This window comes from Gopherus flavomarginatus, chromosome 3 (genome assembly GCF_025201925.1).
Source record: "Gopherus flavomarginatus isolate rGopFla2 chromosome 3, rGopFla2.mat.asm, whole genome shotgun sequence".
Lineage (NCBI taxonomy): Eukaryota > Metazoa > Chordata > Testudines > Testudinidae > Gopherus > Gopherus flavomarginatus.
This window is the reverse complement of record NC_066619.1, coordinates 35,185,529-35,204,480: the sequence shown is the minus strand read 5'-3', so window position 1 is coordinate 35,204,480 and position 18,952 is coordinate 35,185,529. Positions and strand designations below refer to the sequence as shown.

Here is an 18,952-nt window from a genome sequence, read left to right as displayed (position 1 = left end):
TCTTTTCTGGAGATTTTTGTACCATAGATTGAGAACCGCAACCGTAAGTTTATGCCCTCTTCGGTGTTGTCTGCTTTTGCTGTAGAACTAAGTACAGTGATGATATAAAAGTCTTTCCACTGCTTCTCTAAACATTAGACGTAGGGCCAGCAGTGTGTTTAGCTGCTGGCCACAAGGTTCTCAGTAGCATTATTTCGCGGATATAGTATGAGCTAAGATCAAGTGTAGTATCTACCTAGGATTCTATTGTGCACTGCACCAGTTGTCTGGGTTGGTGTATTCTAGCACGCAAAAATGGAAATTTAATTCTTACTATTCATTTTCGGATATAGTAGATACCCAGTGTGTGTGTGTGTGTGTATGGTAAGGAGGAGGAGGCATTTTGCAAAAGTACATATATTGTAAGTCTCTCTTTCTTTTTTTTCTTTTAGTATCATTTTATGGTGATAGCTACGTGGAGTTGAACATTGCAGAATCATCCACTCGAACATCATTGCAGTTACGATTTCGAACCAGCAAGCCACATGGATTGCTTTTTCTTGCAGCTGGAAACGAGGATCATTTTTCGGTGGAACTGCACTCAGGATATTTACAGGTGTGATTTTTTAATTATAAAAAATAGAGAGCACAGGTACTGGTTTGCCTAGTGTTTGTCTTTGGAGTCATAGCGGGACCACAAAGTCATCTAGTCTGACCTTCTGTATATCACAGGCCACTAAACTCCATGCAGCCACCTCTGCACCTTGCCCAACAACCAGAATTAGACTAAAGCACTACAGTTCTCAGGAGACTAAACCGTTGTGTGTTGCAAGCAGAGAAGAGGAGGGACCAAGGTGTACCAATGCCTGAGGCCCGTGCAATGGCAGGAAATTGGTAAAGTAAGATATATTGTAAAACCTCAGAGTTAAGAACATCACAGTTATGAACTGACCGGTCAGTCGCACACCTCATTTGGAACCAAAAATACACAATCAGGCAGCAGAGACAAAAAACAATAACAAAACACAAATACTGTACAGTATTGTGTTAAATGTGAACTACTGAAAAAATAGAGGGAAAGTTTAAGAAAAGATTTGACAAAGTAAGGAAATTTTCTGTGCTTGTTTCATTTAAATTAAGATGATTAAAAGCAGCATTTTTCTTCTGCGTAGTAAAGTTTCAAAGCTGTAGTAAGTCAATGTTCAACTGTAAGCTTTTGAAAGAACAACCGTAGCATTTTGTTCAGAGTTACAAACATTATAGAGTTACGAACAGCCTCCGTTCCTGAGGTGTTTGTAACTGAGGTTCTGCTGTACCCAGATAATCGTGGCAAGTGAACCACATCCATGCTACAGAAAGGCAAAAATTCTGCAAGGTCTGACCAGGGGGGAAATTCCTTCCCAACCCTGAATATGGCAGTCAGTTAGACCCTAACCATGTGAACAAGAACCAGTACGCCAAGCATCTATGAGAGAGAATGCTAGGTGCTACCTCAGAGCCCTGATCCTGCCTATCTAATGTCCTGTCTCCAGCTACGGCCATCTCTGATGCTTGAGAGGAAGGAGACAATCCCTTCCCCCCCTCCCAGAATATACTGAAGTGAAAATTCCCTTCCTGGCCCCACAGGTGTCTAGCTGAAGCATGAGATTTTAGGAACATAAGACATAAAGGGACCCCCAGAACTGTCAAAGGCAGCCCCCACAGCACTGCAGGCAACCTTGTTGTACAGTCCCATTCATACTTTTATCAACAACTATCTTAAAACTGATTGAGTTGTTTGCCCCCACTACTCCCAGAATCTCACTCCTCAGGTGGCTAGCAACCTTTGTCAAAGTTCCAGCCTAAATTTATTCATAGCCAGTTATTACCCGTTTGTTCTTATGCCATGCCAACATTGTTCTTTATCTTAAATAGCTCTTCTCTGCCCTGATGTTTATCTCCTTGATAAACTTATAGAGAGCAATTAAATCCCTTCTCAGCCTTCTTTTTGCTAGGCTAAGCAAGCCAGGCTCTTTTAGTCTCCTGTTATAAGATAGGTTGTCATTCCTCTGATCATCCTAGTAGCCTTTCTCTGCACCTGTTCAAGTTTGAATTACTCTTTCTTCAATTTGGGTGAGCACAGTTGTACACAATATTCAAAATGAGATCTTACCAGTACCTTGTCCTATCGCTACTGGAAATATCTCACCTAACATGTGCTAAGACTGCATTTGTCTTTTCCACAGACGCATCACATTAGTAGCTCATAGTCATCTTGTGATCAATTTATATACTTGTGTGTCTTTCCTCCTCTTTCACTTTCAACTGTTGAGCTCCCAACTTATAGCAGGAATTCATGCATGACCTTGCACTTTATGCTCACCTTGGGCTCTTGTAAATTTTGGTCATATAACTGGAAATAGTCACTTCCTGGGTTTGCATCTGACCAAGACTAAAATTGTGTTGGCAGGTAAACCTTCCCAAAATGTATAATGGGTTTGGGTTTGGATTTGATGTGGTGGTGTTAGCAAATCCATAAAAATAATAAATGCATTTGTGCTCATAGTTTGAAAATGCAGTGATTGAAACTTAAGTTGAGCAGCTGCTAAAGCATTAAGTATTACTTGTTTCTTTGAGACACACACAATTAGTTTAATTATCATCCATGCACTTACTGATATTCATCATTAAAATTTTGTCTCTTACAGTTGAGAATGAACTTTGGAGCAGGGGAACGAGTGCTGCATTCTCAACAGAGCTCCAGGCTAAATGATTTAGCCTGGCACCTGGCTGAATTATATCATGAAAATGATAATGTCACACTGGTACTTGATAAACATTATAGAACTAGTACAAAAATGCCTGGGATTCTATATCAATTAAATATTGAACGTGGACTTTATGTTGGTGGGAGCGGTACCCTTGATGTTCCTTACCTTGATAGAGCACTAACCAATTTCCGAGGATGTATCGATGATGTGTTATTCAATCAGCATGAGATCTTAACGTCCCTCAGACCTTATCCTGGGTTCAGAAATGTTCATGAAGTGTCACTGGGATGCAGTGATGAATTCTTTGCAAGTGAAGATGAGCCTATCAGTTTCTTTAGTTCCAAATCCTATGTTTCTTTCCAGCTGTGGAATGTCCAGGGTGAAGGATGCTTAGAGTGTGCAATACAGACCTCAGCTCAGCGAGGCTTGCTGCTTTATCATTCTGGACAAGCAGGAGATTTCATTGCAATGGAAATTGAGAGTGGACTAATTAAGGCCCATATTGGAAAGAGTAAAAGTAGAATGCAGCTTTCTTCTCTTAAGTCAGTCAGTGATAATAAGTGGCACTCCATTGAGTTAAAATTTACCGCACAATATTTGCAGCTGATGTTAGATGGAGAAACAGTGAAAACATCACTACCTTCCCACAGCAAGATACCCCTTCTTAAAGGGCCACTCTTTGTAGGTGGTGTAGATGACAGCACACGGGTAGAAGTGATAAAGTTAGAGCTAACCTCAGTTTCTGGAAAATATGCCAGAGGAGGATCCTTCAAAGGTTGCATAAGAGACCTGAAAGCCAATTCAGAAAAGAGATCATTAAAGAATGTTCTGGTTACAAAGGACATTTCAGCTGGATGCAAAACAGAGAATTCTTTTAAGACAAATTCTTTTGTAGTGACAACAGAAAAGACTCCTCTTGTAACAGCAGCCTCCACTTCTGTCAATTTTCCTGAAATCTCCAAACCCCAAGGCAAAGAGGATAGTGGCCATTTCTTGGTTCTAAATAACTTGATTGTCTCAGAGGGTGGACAAGCTCCACTTGAATCTAAACATATTAAAGTAAATTTAGAGTTTAAGAAATTAGGGGTTCGTCAGTCACAGATCTTTTTTAAAATAAAGGAGCAGCCCTCTCATGGTTACTTGAGGTTAGGGGTTGAACCAGAGCAGGAGAAGGGCACATTTACAATGTTAGACCTATGGCAAGGAAGAGTGCTATATGTCCATGATGGTTCTGAGGACACTTACGATAATTTTACTTTTTCCATTTCTGCCAGTAGTAAAAAGGACATACCTCCATATCTGCAAGGACATGAGCAATATGTTTTTAGGATTACCATCACTCCGACAAATGATGTTCCTGAACTTATGCTCCCTGTGGGAAACTTATTTCTTTTGTTTGAGAACTCAAAGAAACGCTTGACTGCTGATGTAATAAAGGTTTCAGATCAAGACACAGACTCTGCCAATCTCAGTCTTTCAGTACTTGGAAATGTGAATACAGATGCAGGATTTTTAGAAAATTCCAAGAATCCCGGGAGAGCCATTATTACTTTTTCTAATGAGGACTTAAAAGAAGGCAACATTTTCTTTGTCCACACTGGGGTCAAGAACTCGAGAATTGTGCTGCGAGCAAGTGATGGAGAGAAAATGAGCAACACAGTTGTGTTGCGTGTCATGGCTGTTCCTTTGGATTATAAAGTGGTCAATAACACAGGAATAAAAGTGCTACAAGGCAGTGCAGCTTTGATCACACTCAGCCACTTGGCAGTTGAAACAAATGCCATCCAGCAAGAGATGGAGATACGATATGAGATCACAGAATCACCCCAATTTGGTGAAATTCAAAGGCAGCATTCTAGCAGAGAGTGGAAGCAAGTAAACATTTTTTCTCAGCGCTCTATTGAGCGCAGCCGGGTGAGGTACTGTAGTATTTTCAAAGCATTGCAGCTGGAAAACGTTACAGATCACTTTAAATTTAAGGTTCACATTGGAAACACAATCAGTGATGAGCTTATGTTTCCAATCACAGTGAAATGGTTGAGGTATAATTTATTGAAACATGTTCCTCTAGAAATTGAAAAAACAAAAAAGAAATGTCTGAATTCAGATAATCTTTTTGCTGTGATGATGGATATAGAAATACCTGAAAATGAACTTAATTATAAGTTGTTGTCCTTACCCAAGAAAGGGCAAATGCTCCTTAAGAACCAAGCTTTGAAAAAAAATTCAACTTTTAGCCAAAAAAGCATTATAGACCATGAAGTAGAATATGAATTAATTAACAGACCCCATGAGAACACTCAGGATTCATTTAGATTCCTAGTTTTTACAAAGTATTTGGAGTCAAATGTGTATGATTTCAAAATCAACATTAAAGCAGAGCTGACAAGCATTATTTTGACAAACAATGGCTTGACCATAACTGAAGGTGAAGGAGCGCTAATAACAAAAAGCAGATTGTTTGCACAAACCATGGATAATAAGGCCTTTCAATATAAAGTTACAAAGAGTCCTCAACATGGGAAATTAAAACTCATTAATTTTTCAGATTCACCAGAGAGTAATGATAACCTCACCACTTTCAGTAACCAAGATATAATGGGTGAACGCGTTATGTATGTCCATGATGACACTGAGACCATGTACGATGAATTTCTTGTCATAGCATCCACCAGAGAATCAGGAGAATGGATGAGCTCTGCTGCTGGAACAGAACCTTTATCAGCAGAGATAAGATTTAATATTTCTGTTGAGCTGAAGAATGATGAGAAACCAGTACGTGTGGTTGATAAGGTATTTCATGTGGTTAAGAATGGGCAGCGCTTATTGACCTTGGCAGACCTATGCTACCATGATCCTGATTCTGATTTTGATGACGGGCAGTTGCTGTACACTAGGCGTGGCATTCCTAATGGAGACTTGACTCTAGTGAATGATAACACTCATAGACTCTATCAATTCAAACAAGAGGACCTGGAGCAAAAGCGAGTCCTGTTCACACATAGTGGTGCAGATTATGGGCGCTTTGTGTTATTTGTAACTGATGGCAAACACTACACGTCTTCTCTTCTAGAAGTGAGTGCTTCAGATCCCTATGTTAGACTAGCAAACAATACAGGCTTATTGGTCCAAAAAGGAAAAGAGAGAACTATTACAACAACTAACCTTAGTGCCATCACAAACCAAGACATTAGAAGGGATCACGAGATTACTTATGAGTTATTCTTATCTCCAAAACATGGAAGAATCTTTGTAAATAATCTAGCAACAGATTCCTTTACCCAACTTGACCTAAAAAGGGGACATGTGATTTATAGGCATGATGACAGTAACAACCTGGTTGACACATTTAACTTTACAGTTTATGCTAAGGATATCCACCAGGATGCTGGAATGCATGTTCGTATGTACTTGGAAAGCCATCAACGTCCACCAAAGATTGTACACAATAACAACCTCTTAGTTGAAGAAGGAAAACCAGTTAAAATCAGTAAGGGGAAATTGCAGGTGAGTTAAAATTTAGCTTTAATCTTCTATCTGTAATGGATTTTCTTCTTTATTCCTGTTTCCCAGACACAGCAAGCCCTTTTAATGTCTCGGTTCCACAAAACCGTCATCTTTAACGTAACTAACTTGAATTATTGCTAGATATTAATTTTGAAGAGTAACTCCAATTATGGTATCCGCACTTGAGAATCTGCTGGCCTCAGTGCAGAAAGGGTTATAGACTTCAGGTAGCCCCGCACTCTGACACTAGCATTCCTCCATCACTAGAAAGAAAAAACAAATCTATCTGTTAAAATAAGACAGAGACCATAGGCTTCGATTCCCTGCGTACTTGAAAAAAATTAAGCTGCAGAGACGCTGCAGAGACACTGTATATATCAACGCTACAAGAAAACCAGACAGTTTTAAATACATTTATCAATGTATTTGCAGTTCACATTTAATGGTAGAAGAACCAATAACAAATATTGGGGGGGAAAACTTAAACTGTATCCAAAGTATTTGCTTAAATACAAAGAGTCTGATTGGAGCTATACCAGTTACACAAGCTGAGGATATGGCTTGGAGTTTTAAAAGCATCAGTTCAGAAGCATTAGCTTTGGCCTATTCTGTTTAATATTTTTCTCTGCACCTATTGGGATCATTTTCATCATTAAAGTAACTACCACAAGGAGGCTTATGTTGCACATTATTGTGCTGATTGTGAAATCACATTCCAAGCAGCATTCCACAGTTCTTAGATAATTAACTCATCATGTTTTTTGTTTTTGTTTTTTCAGTTGAGAGATCTTATGGGACATGTTTTGGGTTTTGAAACACTTTCTCATGCAGTATTACCTAACATACTCAACGTAATACTGGAAATGCGTTGTGCTAGACATTTGCAGATGTTTATAAATGTTTATAAATAGAGAATTCCAGCCAAATGGGTGGATAAATAATCCATGATTTACTGTCCCAGGATTAAAAGTGAGAAATTCAGAATAGAATTAAAGACAAAATTGGCTTGTTTTTACTTTAATGACTTTTTGTGTGTGTGTAAATTTAAGGTTGTACATGAAAACAGTTCTCCATCAGAGATAGTGTTCACATTAAGGGCTCTTCCAGTGCATGGATACATTCGGAAGTTTGCATCAGAAGAAGGTTACCTTGGTGCAGAACAAAAGCCAGTTTTGACCTTTACCCAGCAAGATATTGATGATGGCAACGTTCAGTATGTGCAGACAGTTTCTGACCAGCTACAAGACCATTTTTCGTTGGATGTGACCAATGGCATTCGAGTGGTCAGTGGAATAGAAATCTCTGTAGACATCATCCCTAAGCTGATTCCATTAGAAGTGCAGAACTTTACAGTAATAGAAGGTGGTTCTAAAGCTCTGGTGGAAGACTATCTAAAAATTTCTAATCAGCATTTCACTGGACTCAGTTGTGAATTTATTTTAGTTGAGCCACCAAAGAATGGGCATGTTGGAAACTCTCGCTTTCCTGGAGTAAAGTTAACCAAATTTACCAAAAAACAGGTAATGTGACTATGGTAAGCTTGATCTAAATGTCAGTCCTTTTTTGTTTGTGTTTTTTTTTTTAAATGCTGATAATTATTTGTATTGCAGTCACACCTGCAAGTCAGGGTTCCTTTGTGCTAGGCACTGTACAAGCTCAATAAAGGACAGTCCTTTACCTGAGGAGATTACTGTTGAAGACAAGATGAAATGGGGAAGGGAGAATGAAGGAAACAATGACAGGTAGACGTGTTTTTATATGCCTGCAGCTGCAAGATACACATAAGATATGTCACAATTCCCTAATAGGCCCTATTTAGCCATTATTAGTTGGCAGTTTCCTGCAAAAGTCATGGTAGAAGTAGCAGGATTGAGGGGGAGGACATTGTTTTTCAGTCTAGTTCTGAGTAAATGTCAAACTAGTGGCAAGGAATAAACCTTGGATGTGCTTTGTGGGGAAGTGGACAAATATCGGCGTTGTTGGTGGAGCAGAGAACGTGGAGATTACATGATAAGATACAAGTGGAAATAAGTTTTGTGTAGCCTTAAAAGGCTATGGAAAAGGTCAGAAAGCCAGTTGAGGGTCTCAAAATCATGTGTTTTTAAGGCCAGAACAGACCATTATAATGTTCTAGTCTGGTCTCCTGCATAACAGTGGGCACATTATTTCACAAAGTAATTCCTACATCAAGCCCATACTTGTGGTTGTGCTGGAAGGTGTTTTTAAGAAAGACATTCAATCTTTATTTAAAGACTTCAAGTGATGTAGAATCCACCCCATCCGTTGGCATGGGGCATGAGCAGGAGTTATGGCAAGATGTTTTGTGATTCACTAGTTTCAAATAATAATGGTTTCATACTGCAAAATAAAGTACTGATGGTTTGCAAAGTATTTTCTCCTTTCAAAAATCTACACCAGAGTTACGGGAGTTAGATGCACATAAAAACATATATATTCCTTAATATGCTTACTTGAAAGTAAAGATCCACATTATGTATTATTTTGATATGTCATATTCCAGTGGGATAACTGCTGCCCAAATATGAATATATATGATTTTATACTACTTTTCAGACTCCTGAATATAGTAAATTGTCTTAAATGGCATGGGATGTAATAAGCCAACAATTCAAAATGAGCAGAAGCCTGCCAGGTATCTTACACTGCCAACGTAATTGAGGGTCATTTTACATCTGAATGAAAACTCTCTAATTTGAAAGTTTCAATATTTAGCTTGTTTCAAAATGCATAAACTGAAATGTGTTAACCTTTGAAAAATGTTAATGAATATAGATTTTTAATTTTTATAGCCCAAACACAGAAATTTGACTTTCAGCTGCAGATAGTGATATCTTAAGTCATTTTTCCTCTTCTATATAAAAATGAAACACTTAAGAGGGTTCACTTTTGAAAATCAGTTAACTGTGCTTTAGCTGTTTTTATATGAGTTCTTTGGGATTTATTGGTTTGTCTTTGACCTTCTGATACAGTTGCATATGTGCCTCACTATATCTGAGGTTATTTCAGAATAACCAAATGCCTATATGCAATCTGATATGCTAGAGATAGAAGAGTGTGCATCAGTGGGAGAAGAATGGGGTCATGAAGGCTGAAAAAGAATTATTGCAGAGCTGGAATGGTTGAATGCTTTTTGTTTAAAATTTCAAAATATTTTTTGTTTTAATTTTTTTAATTTTCAGTCCATTTATTTTTCAGGTAGAGCAAGAATTAATCTACTATATTCATGATGACAGTGAGGGGGTGAGTGACAATTTTACTGTCATAGCAAATAACACAGAACTGTGGAAACAAAGTTTGCCCCAAACTATATTTGTGACCGTTACGTCAGTAAACGATGAAGCTCCTGTTATAAGTACAAACAAAATACTTAGGGTAAGTTCTTCACACTTTCATCTTTATAATTTTAAAATCTTCATTTTTAACCTAACGTTATTGTATAGGACTGTAATCACACACAGAATAGAGATAGATATGTGTAAACCTGGAAATATATGCTATGTACTAGAAGCCAGTTGTGGTGCTTAAATACCATGGTGATAGGCTCTGTAGATAGAGTGGATACTATGACAATTGTTTGTACATACGGAATCGGATCCTGGCTCTTGCTAAGTTTGTGTTGTGCTGTCCTGATGGTGCAAAGCAGACCTTAAGCTCACCTAAGAGGCTGGCTGATGATTCCTTTTGTCTAAGAGGAATCCCTGAGTGGCCTAGGGCCTTATAGCTGGATCTGTGCCACTACCTCCTCTTGGCCTTGACATGAGACACATGGTGGTGAAAGGTGTATGGGTGGAGCACTGCTGTCTTTTAACATTCCCTGCCAGAAGTAATGGCAACTTGGATGAAGTTACTAGCCAGCATAAGTCAGAGGAGTCCTGAGGCATTGGCCTTTGGCAGGCTTCAGGATTGAGGGACCATAAAGGTGGCTTCAGATTATTTTTGCACCATCCCTCGGATTCTATGCCTAGCACCTCTGAACTATTCCTGAGGATCAGGTCCACTGAGATTAATTCTGCTCTTTCTGTCTCTGCAGCCCCCACTGAAGTCAGTGGAGATAGCATAGGTGTAAGAGAACAGAATTTCACCCACTTACTATGCTTTAGGGAATTGACTAAGAATCTGATATTTCTAATAGGAGACATGAAAGTTTCTCTCAGAAAACGTATGCAGATCTTTTAAAAAGTCCTAATAAAAATAATAATATTGTATTATACAGTGAGGGTCCAAAATAGAACCACTCCTCACAATATTACTAGAGAGACTGGAGCTACTACTGTCTGTTACTGTAGGTTTGTTGGGTTGTGGTTGTTAAATATGAATTAAAGATAATATTCTGAAACACCCAAAGCCTGCTTTCTTTGCATAGTTCCCAAAGAACTTGTGGAATTGAAGATTGTAGAATTGGTCTATTTTTTTCTCGTAGTAACCATATATAGCATTTAACCAACCATTCTATATTGCAAGGAATAAAGGATGGTTTCTTCTCATCCCTATTTTGTATTGGTGTGGCTTCATTCGCTTCAGTGGTATAATTCCAGATTTACATAAATGTGAGAGGATTATTATCTATATTACAACAGTGCCTGCAGGCTGGAGCCCTCTTGTCCTAGGCACTGTAAAAACATAGGAGACGGTCCTGTCCTGAAGACTAGATGACTGGTGACTAAAACAAACATAAAGGGGTGAGGGGTGGGAGCACAGATCATAAAATGATATTGATTGTCTTGAAAAATGGTAGTCAAGGCCTATCAGCTGTCTAACAGTACATGAGTTGCAAGTTTATTGTAGGCATGACACCAGAGAAGAGTTTTTTAAAGGAGGGATTTGAAGGAGGATAATGTTAGATATTTACATAGTGCATCAGCCCTAGTATAGTACAGTGCAATTTACAAATTACAACTTTTAAAACATGTTTGCATTTAATCCTGAGTATGAATGGTATTTGAGTATTGTGTAGACAGATTGAGTACTGTAGGGATTACCACATTTTACCATCATCCATAAACCTTTTCACAGAAGAAAAAAGAATATAATCAGTTTTGGCAGTGTTGGACTTCACAGTGATGGCATTTACCCACTGCAGGCATCCATCCATACCACAGTGCACCATAGATATTAGGCTTTTACACCATGCTGAGTCCTGACAATTTGGCAGTTTTCTCAAAGAAGGAGTATTACACAATAAACTCCTGCTGGGGAGCATAATTATCCACTGGTGGGGTTCTTCAGGCGTCAACACAGTGGGTATTAACTGTAATCTAGTAATACACCCAGGGGAAAGATGTCCACCAAGGCTACTTCCTGATTTCTCTTTCCATGCATATAATTGCTTTGAAGAATTATCCTTTGACAGAATTGAGACCCAGCAGCACAGCACATTGATTTTTTTATAATGATTCTTAGGTCCCGGCTTCATAGGAACACATGAAGTTGGTTGGCAGACCCAAAATTTACCTTTATTTTAAAACATAAATAAATGACACAACTTTTCAATCTAATCCTGAAATATGTCAGTCGTTCAGAACATAGATAAAATGCTATTCACTCAACTGGGCAGCCTGCCTACACCAAACCCACGGTTCTTGTATTCATGACTGTTGTTTTGCTTGTCCCACTTGACCCTTTACTGTGCTTACATACTCTGTTCTTGTGCAGCAGTAGGGTACTAAAATACAGAACTACTGCATTTCTGATAGTTATGTGCACACTATACAAAGCTGGAGATTATGATTTATTCCAAACAATCACTTTAAACCAAGCTGAATGCCTAAAATAGATGGGGAAAAATTGGATTATAAAGATTTTTCTTGAACCGGCTGCCTGGTTCAGTACTGACTGACTATTATCCGCTGGGAGTTCCAAGGCAGTGCTTACCTAGGGTGAAACTTGCTAAATTCTAGGTTCCAGCCAGGCTGTCCTTGCTCATCCAGGTATCTCGTATTGCTAGCTGTTGAATTTTAACCTGCTTGTAGAAATCTATGTATTTTAAATACAATAGCCCTGGCTTAATTTATACCTTTTTAGAGATAAAGAAGTAAATTTACAAAGCTGAATGAAAATCCCTGAAAACCACTTTGTTGACCTTGTTGCAAGCCCTTGTCTAGAGGATAACCTTTCTTGGAAGAAACTTTTGGATTTCAAGCAATAGATTTGGTCATGTTGCCTACTACAGACTATGGTCCTGATCCTGCAAACAGTTGTTCATATTATAACTTTACACACTGTTTACCTCAGTAGGATTCCTCACAGTGCATAAAGCTAAACACATGAGCAAGCTTGCAGGATTGGAGTGTAACAAAGCTCTTAAAAGAACAGCTAAGTCAGTAACAAAGCAGAACAAAAACGTTAAAAGTATCAGTTCCCTTTATTAGCAACAGAGGGCCCCTATGGAAGTAAGTATTATACTCTTGGTGGTCTCCAGGTGGATACTGAAGTTAAATTTTTAATCTTGTAATGGGACTTTTTGCCAAACACAACAAACTGTCACACTTACCTACTCAAATGTAAAGCGATTTCTTTGACTCCATTTCCCTCACTTCTGAGGCCTCCTCAACATTCTTTCTTTAAACCACAGTATTTATGATTGTTATCAGGGTGGTGAACAGAGCAGGTTTTTCCCCCTTCAGTGTTTGTGTGGGGTGCTGTTTTGTTTTTAAAGGGATGAAGTCTATTGGATTTTCCTTTTTTTGAACTTCTGTATCATTCTGCAATATTTGCATGAACATAACAGATTTGAAAAGTTTTATTAATATGAGAAACATTAGTCTTTAAAAAACAGGAGTACTTGTGGCACCTTAGAGACTAACAAATTTATTTGAGCATAAGCTTTCATGGGCTACAGCCCACTTCATCGGAAGCATGCAGTGGAAAATACAGTAGGAAGATATATATATCACACTCAGAGAACATGAAACAATGGGTGTTACCATACACACTCTAACGAGAGTGATCAGTTAAGGTGAACTATTACCAGCAGGAGAGAGAGAAACTTTTTGTAGTGGTAATCAAAATGGTCCATTTTCAGCAGTTGAGAAGAAGTTGTGAGGAACAGTTGGTGAGGGGGGGAATAAACATGAGGAAATAGTTTTTATTCAAGCCTAATTTAATGGTGTCCTTTTTGCAAATTAATTCCAATTCAGCAGTCTCTTGCTGGAGTCTTTCTGAAGTTTTTTTATTGTAATATTGTGACTTTTAGGTCTGTAATCGCATGACCAGGGAGATTGAAGTGTTCTCCAACTGGTTTTTGAATGTTATAATTCTTGACGTCTGATTTGTGTTCATTTATTCTTTTATGTAGAGATTGTTCGGTTTAAAATGTCATACTCTCATAAAAAACCAACCTTCCACACAAACTTCCTCCTGGCTGAACTTTACAAAAACTGGACAAGTTTACAACACACACTTTGCTTCTCTGCAAAGAAAAAAGGACACTAAACTATCTAAACTACTACATACCACAAGGGGTCTCAACAGTGGTTCCCTTAACCCACCCAGCAATATTGTTAATCTTTCCAGCTATTCTGTTAGCCCAGCAGAAAAGTCTGTCCTATCTTGGGGCCTCTCCTTCTGCCCCTCCACCCCCACGAACATGATACAGTTCTGCGATGACCTGGAATCCTATTTTGTACGTCTCTGACTCAAGGAACATTTCCAGCACACCTCTGAACAACATACTAGCACACAGAGACTTTCCTACCAACACTACAAAAAGAAGGATTCTGGGTGGACTCCTCCTGAAGGTCGAAACAACAGACTGGACTTCTACATAGAGTGCTTCCGCCAACGTGCACAGGCTGAAATTGTGGAAGAGCAGCATCACTTGCCCCATAACCTCAGCCATGCAGAACACAGTGCCATCCACAGCCCCAGAAACAACTCTGGCATCATAATCAAAAAAGCTGACAAAGGAGGTGCTGTCGTCATCATAAATAGGTCAGAATATGAACAAGAGGCTGCTAAGCAGCTCTCCAATACCACCTTCTACAAGCCATTACCCTCTGATCCCACTGAGGGTTACCAAAAGTACCTACACCATCTGCTCAAGAAACTCCTTGAAACAGCACAAGAGCAAATCCACACCATTAGAACCACGAGCAGGGATATTCTATCTGCTACCCAAGATCCATAAACCTGGAAATCCTGGATGCCCCGTCATCTTAGGCATTGGCACCCTGATAGCAGGATTGTCTGGCTATGTAGACTCCCTCCTCAGGCCCTACGCTACCGGCACTCCTAGCTTCTTCGAGACACCACTAACTTCCTGAGGAAACTACAGTCCATTGGTGATCTTCCTGAAAACACCATCCTAGCCACTATGAATGTAGAAGCCCTCTACACCAACATTCCACACAACGATGGACTACAAACCATCAGGAACAGTATCCCCGATAATGTCACGGCGAACCTGGTGGCAGAACTTTGTGACTTTGTCCTCACCCATAACTATTTCACATTTGGGGACAATATATACCTTCAAATGAGTGGCACTGCTATGGGTACCCACATGGCCTCACAGTATGCCAACATTTTTATGGCTGACTTAGAACAACTCTTCCTCAGCTCTCATCCCCTAAGGCCCCTGCTCTACTTGTGCTACATTGACACATCTTCATCATCTGGACCCATGGAAAAGAAGCCCTTGAGGAATTCCACCAGGATTTCAACAATTTCCACCTGACCATCAACCTCAGCCTGGACCAGTCCACACAAGAGATCCACTTCCTGGACACTACAGTGCTAATTAGCGATGGCCACTGTGACAGACCCAGGCCAGTGGCGTACAGGAGTCTGTTAGAGGGCAAATATACTGGTCACTGGATGAGTAGTTTTCTGTTCCCTGAGTGACCAGAGCAGGGGCTGCACTAGAGTAATCAGGAAGCTACTAGAACCAATTAAGGCAGGCAGGCTGATTAGAACACCTGCAGCCAATCAAGGCAGGCTAATCAGGGCACTTGGGTTTAAAAAGAAGCTCACTTCAGTTTGTGCGTGGCGTGTGAGGAGCTGGGAGCAAGAGGCGCAAGGAGCTGAGAGTGAGAGGATGTGCTGCTGGAGGACTGAGAAGTACAAGCCTTATCAGACACCAGGAGGAAGGTCCTGTGATGAGAATAAAGAAGATGTTTGGAGGAGGCCATGGGGAAGTAGCCCAGGGAGTTGTAGCTGTGATACAGCTGTTACAGGAGGCACTATAGACAGCTGCAATTCACAGGGCCCTGGGCTGGAACCCGGAGTAGAGGGCAGGTCCGGGTTCCCCCCAAACGTCCCAACTGCTGATCAGATACAGGAGGAATTGACCCAGACTGTGGGTTCCACCAGAGGGGAAGATCACTAAAGTATGCAAATCTGCCAATAAGTGCAGGACCCACCAAGGTAGAGGAGGAACTTTGTCACATCACATAAACACCATCCTATACTGGAAACCTACTGACCATTATACTTACCTACATGCTTCCAGCTTTCATTCAGACCACATCACATGATCCATTGTCTACAGCCAAGCGCTATGATACAATTGCATTTGCTCCAACCCCTCAGACAGAGACAAACACCTACAAGATCTCTATCAAGTGTTCTTACAACTACAGTACTCACCTGCTGAAGTGAAGAAACAAATTGACAGAGCCAGAAGAGTACCCAGAAGTCACCTACTACAGGACAGACCCAACAAAGAAAGTAACAGAAAGCCACTAGCCATCACCTACATCCCCCAACTTAAACCTCTCCAGTGCATCATCAAGGATCTACAACCTATCCTGAAGGACGATCCCTCACTCTCACACATCTTGGGAGATGGGCCAGTCCTTGCTTACAGACAGCCCCCCAACCTTAAGCAAATACTCACCAGCAACCACAGACCACACAACAAAAACACTAACCAAGGAACCTATCCTTGCAACAAAGCCCATTGCCAACTCTGTCCACATATCTATTCAGGTGACACCATCATAGCACCTAATCACATCAGCCACACTATCAGAGGCTTGTTCACCTGCACATCTGTCAATGTGATATATGCCATCATGTGCCAGCAATGTCCCTCTGCTTTGTACATTGGCCAAACCGGACAGTCTCTACATAAAAGAATAAATGGACACAAATCAGACGTCAAGAATTATAACATTCAAAAACTAGTTGGAGAACACTTCAGTCTCCCTGGTCACTCGATTACAGACCTAAAAGTTGCAATATTACAACAAAAAAACTTCAAAAACAGACTCCAATGAGAGACTGCTGAATTGGAATTAATTTGCAAAATGGACACCATTAAATTAGGCTTGAATAAAGACTTGGAGTGGATGGGTCATTACACAAAGTAAGTTTATTTCCCCATGTTTATTCCCCCACCCTCACCAACTGTTCCTCACAACTTCTTGTCAACTGCTGAAAATGGACCATTTTGATTACCACTACAAAAAGTTTTTCTTCTCTTCTGCTGGCAATAGTTTACCTTAGCTGATCACTCTCGTTAGAGTGTGTATGGTAACACCCATTGTTTCATGTTCTCTGAGTGTGTATATATATATCTTCCTACTGTATTTTCCACTGCATGCTTTCGATGAAGTGGGCTGTAGCCCACGAAAGCTTATGCTCAGATAAATTTGTTAGTCTCTAAGGTGCCACAAGTACTCCTGTTCTTTTTGCGGATAGAGACTAACCCGGCTGCTACTCTGAAATTAGTCTTTAAATTCACTCTGTAACTTAAAACCATAAGTATTCTAAACAATTACAAGGGAATTGCTAGGACTTTTAGTCCAGTTGAACAATCAAAAAGAGAAACCTTCTCAGAGAATAGCTAACAGATGAGAGCTCTGATTCAGAAAAGCTCACAAATATGGGCTTAAGTTTGTCCCTATTCATGACAGCTCTTGAATACATAGTAAATATTAGGCACATGTTTGAAACCCATTTACTTCATTGTGTCTTAAACAGAAGCCTTTAAACTTAAGCATGTTTTAAGCAGCATTTTTTGAAAAAATCAGGGGGATTCAGGTTGAAGAAAATAAAAATCCTGACTCTGCTGGTCCCGTTTATCTATGCATTTAAGTAAGATTTATTAGTGGTGAGGTCTGGCTGTACCTCAGTGTAGCCACAAGGTGGCTATATTTTTGTATATGTGGAATTTTTCATGAAAAAAATCTTAACAGTTATTATCCTTGTTAATTAATTCTCCTTAACAGGGTATCTCTAAAAGCAGAGCACTATGGATTAGGTCAACGGGGTATTTTTCATTTCTCAGCAAGAAAGGTCGTGAACCTTCCTGCGTACTGTAATAGTGGAATGTTTTAGGCAAATGCAGAATATTAATGCAAAACTAACATCTCGGGAATTCTGCATATTTTTTTCGTTCTTCTGTTCTTAAGAAAACCTTGATCTCCACGCTATGTGATGCAAATAGATGTGGGAAACAAGTCACTTGTACTTGTAAAGTATTTGCAGTATTTCAAGTGTTTGCCTCCTTACATTCCATTTCAGCTCATGGATCTCCTTTCATTCCTCATGTATCACATTATATGGCACACAGAGAATTTTAACACATAGCGTGCGCACAAAAAGGCATTGTGTGTAAGTGTGCTGGGGAGGCATGGAATAAATAATATCTTTATAGCTAAAAAGCCCTATTATTTTTCAAGTTTGAATGAGGAAAATTTGTAAGTCATACAGAGGTTTAGCACTGGAGTTACACATGGGTACATATTTGCATACTCCTTTGTAAATATTCTCCCTAGTGTTTTACCATTTATATGCAATATATTATATTTTTCTATATACAGGATGATGCGATATAAAAGTATTGGCATGAGTTTGGGGTAGCCACAAGTCATCAAACAAGTGGCAATAAAACCTTTACATAGTGGTCATTTTTTAGGAGAAGTGCAATAACTTTTGTCAAGCATATTTTCCCCCCCATTAAACTGCTAATGTAACCTTACCATCAAATAACTATTGATAATGAATTAAAGAGCAGGAATTGGGCAGAGGCAAGAAAAGCCAATGGAATCAAATGCAATAAGATATTATTAGTAATAAACTAAAAGTCAGAGAGGTACATTATGATATCTGTTCTGCACTTTAACTAGAACTGTTGATTATCAAAGATTTTATATTATAAATCAACTCTTCGTGGATTGAGTTGGTGTGCATGTGTTGCATGTCTATGGACTTGATTTCAGCTTATAATAGATATGTCCTGTCCTGAGCTCTAGGCACCTTAACCCATAATTAAAAATGCAAACAGAACAAAAGTAAAGCCAACAGTTGCTCTTTACTTTCAAAGCAGAAAATAACCACGAAAATTAAATGAAGCCCACAGAATGCTCTCATCCTGGGATATCAGTACTTACGGCCTTATCACTGCCCTGAAGACAGAGAGACATGTGTCATGTTTGCACTAGAATTGCTAGAATCAAAGTAGTGGGTTTTATGCTGTGTTCACAAATGGTAGTTTTTTGTCTTAGTTTAGGCTTTGATTCAAAGTGCTGAGCAACTGTCAGTAATGCTGAGTACCTTCATCTTCCATGCAGTCAGTACCTCCAAGAACTATTCAGTCCTTTACAGGATTGAGCCCTTGGTGTATATTGTGAGCAGATGGGAATTGAAAGGAAATATTTAGTTTAAAAAACTGTTGCCTTTTTATTAGAAGTTGTATTGTATTTAATCTGTTGTCTTTCTTATGGCCCAAATCTGTGACATCTCCAGTGCCA

General features: G+C 39.4%; 1 protein-coding gene across 2 annotated transcripts in view; it reads left to right on the top strand.

Moving 5' to 3' along the window:
* Positions 1 to 18,952, top strand: part of LOC127047925 (chondroitin sulfate proteoglycan 4-like) — a 63,539-nt gene that overhangs the window by 19,497 nt on the left and 25,090 nt on the right. Inside the window, exons 2-5 of one of the 2 annotated variants that reach the window (XM_050946852.1) lie at positions 432 to 595; positions 2,667 to 6,236; positions 7,286 to 7,756; positions 9,453 to 9,629. In XM_050946852.1, the coding sequence (XP_050802809.1) occupies positions 432 to 595; positions 2,667 to 6,236; positions 7,286 to 7,756; positions 9,453 to 9,629 (4,382 nt within the window). The remainder of the gene's footprint in view (positions 1 to 431; positions 596 to 2,666; positions 6,237 to 7,285; positions 7,757 to 9,452; positions 9,630 to 18,952) is intronic. The other variant, XM_050946853.1, reaches the window with a different exon arrangement.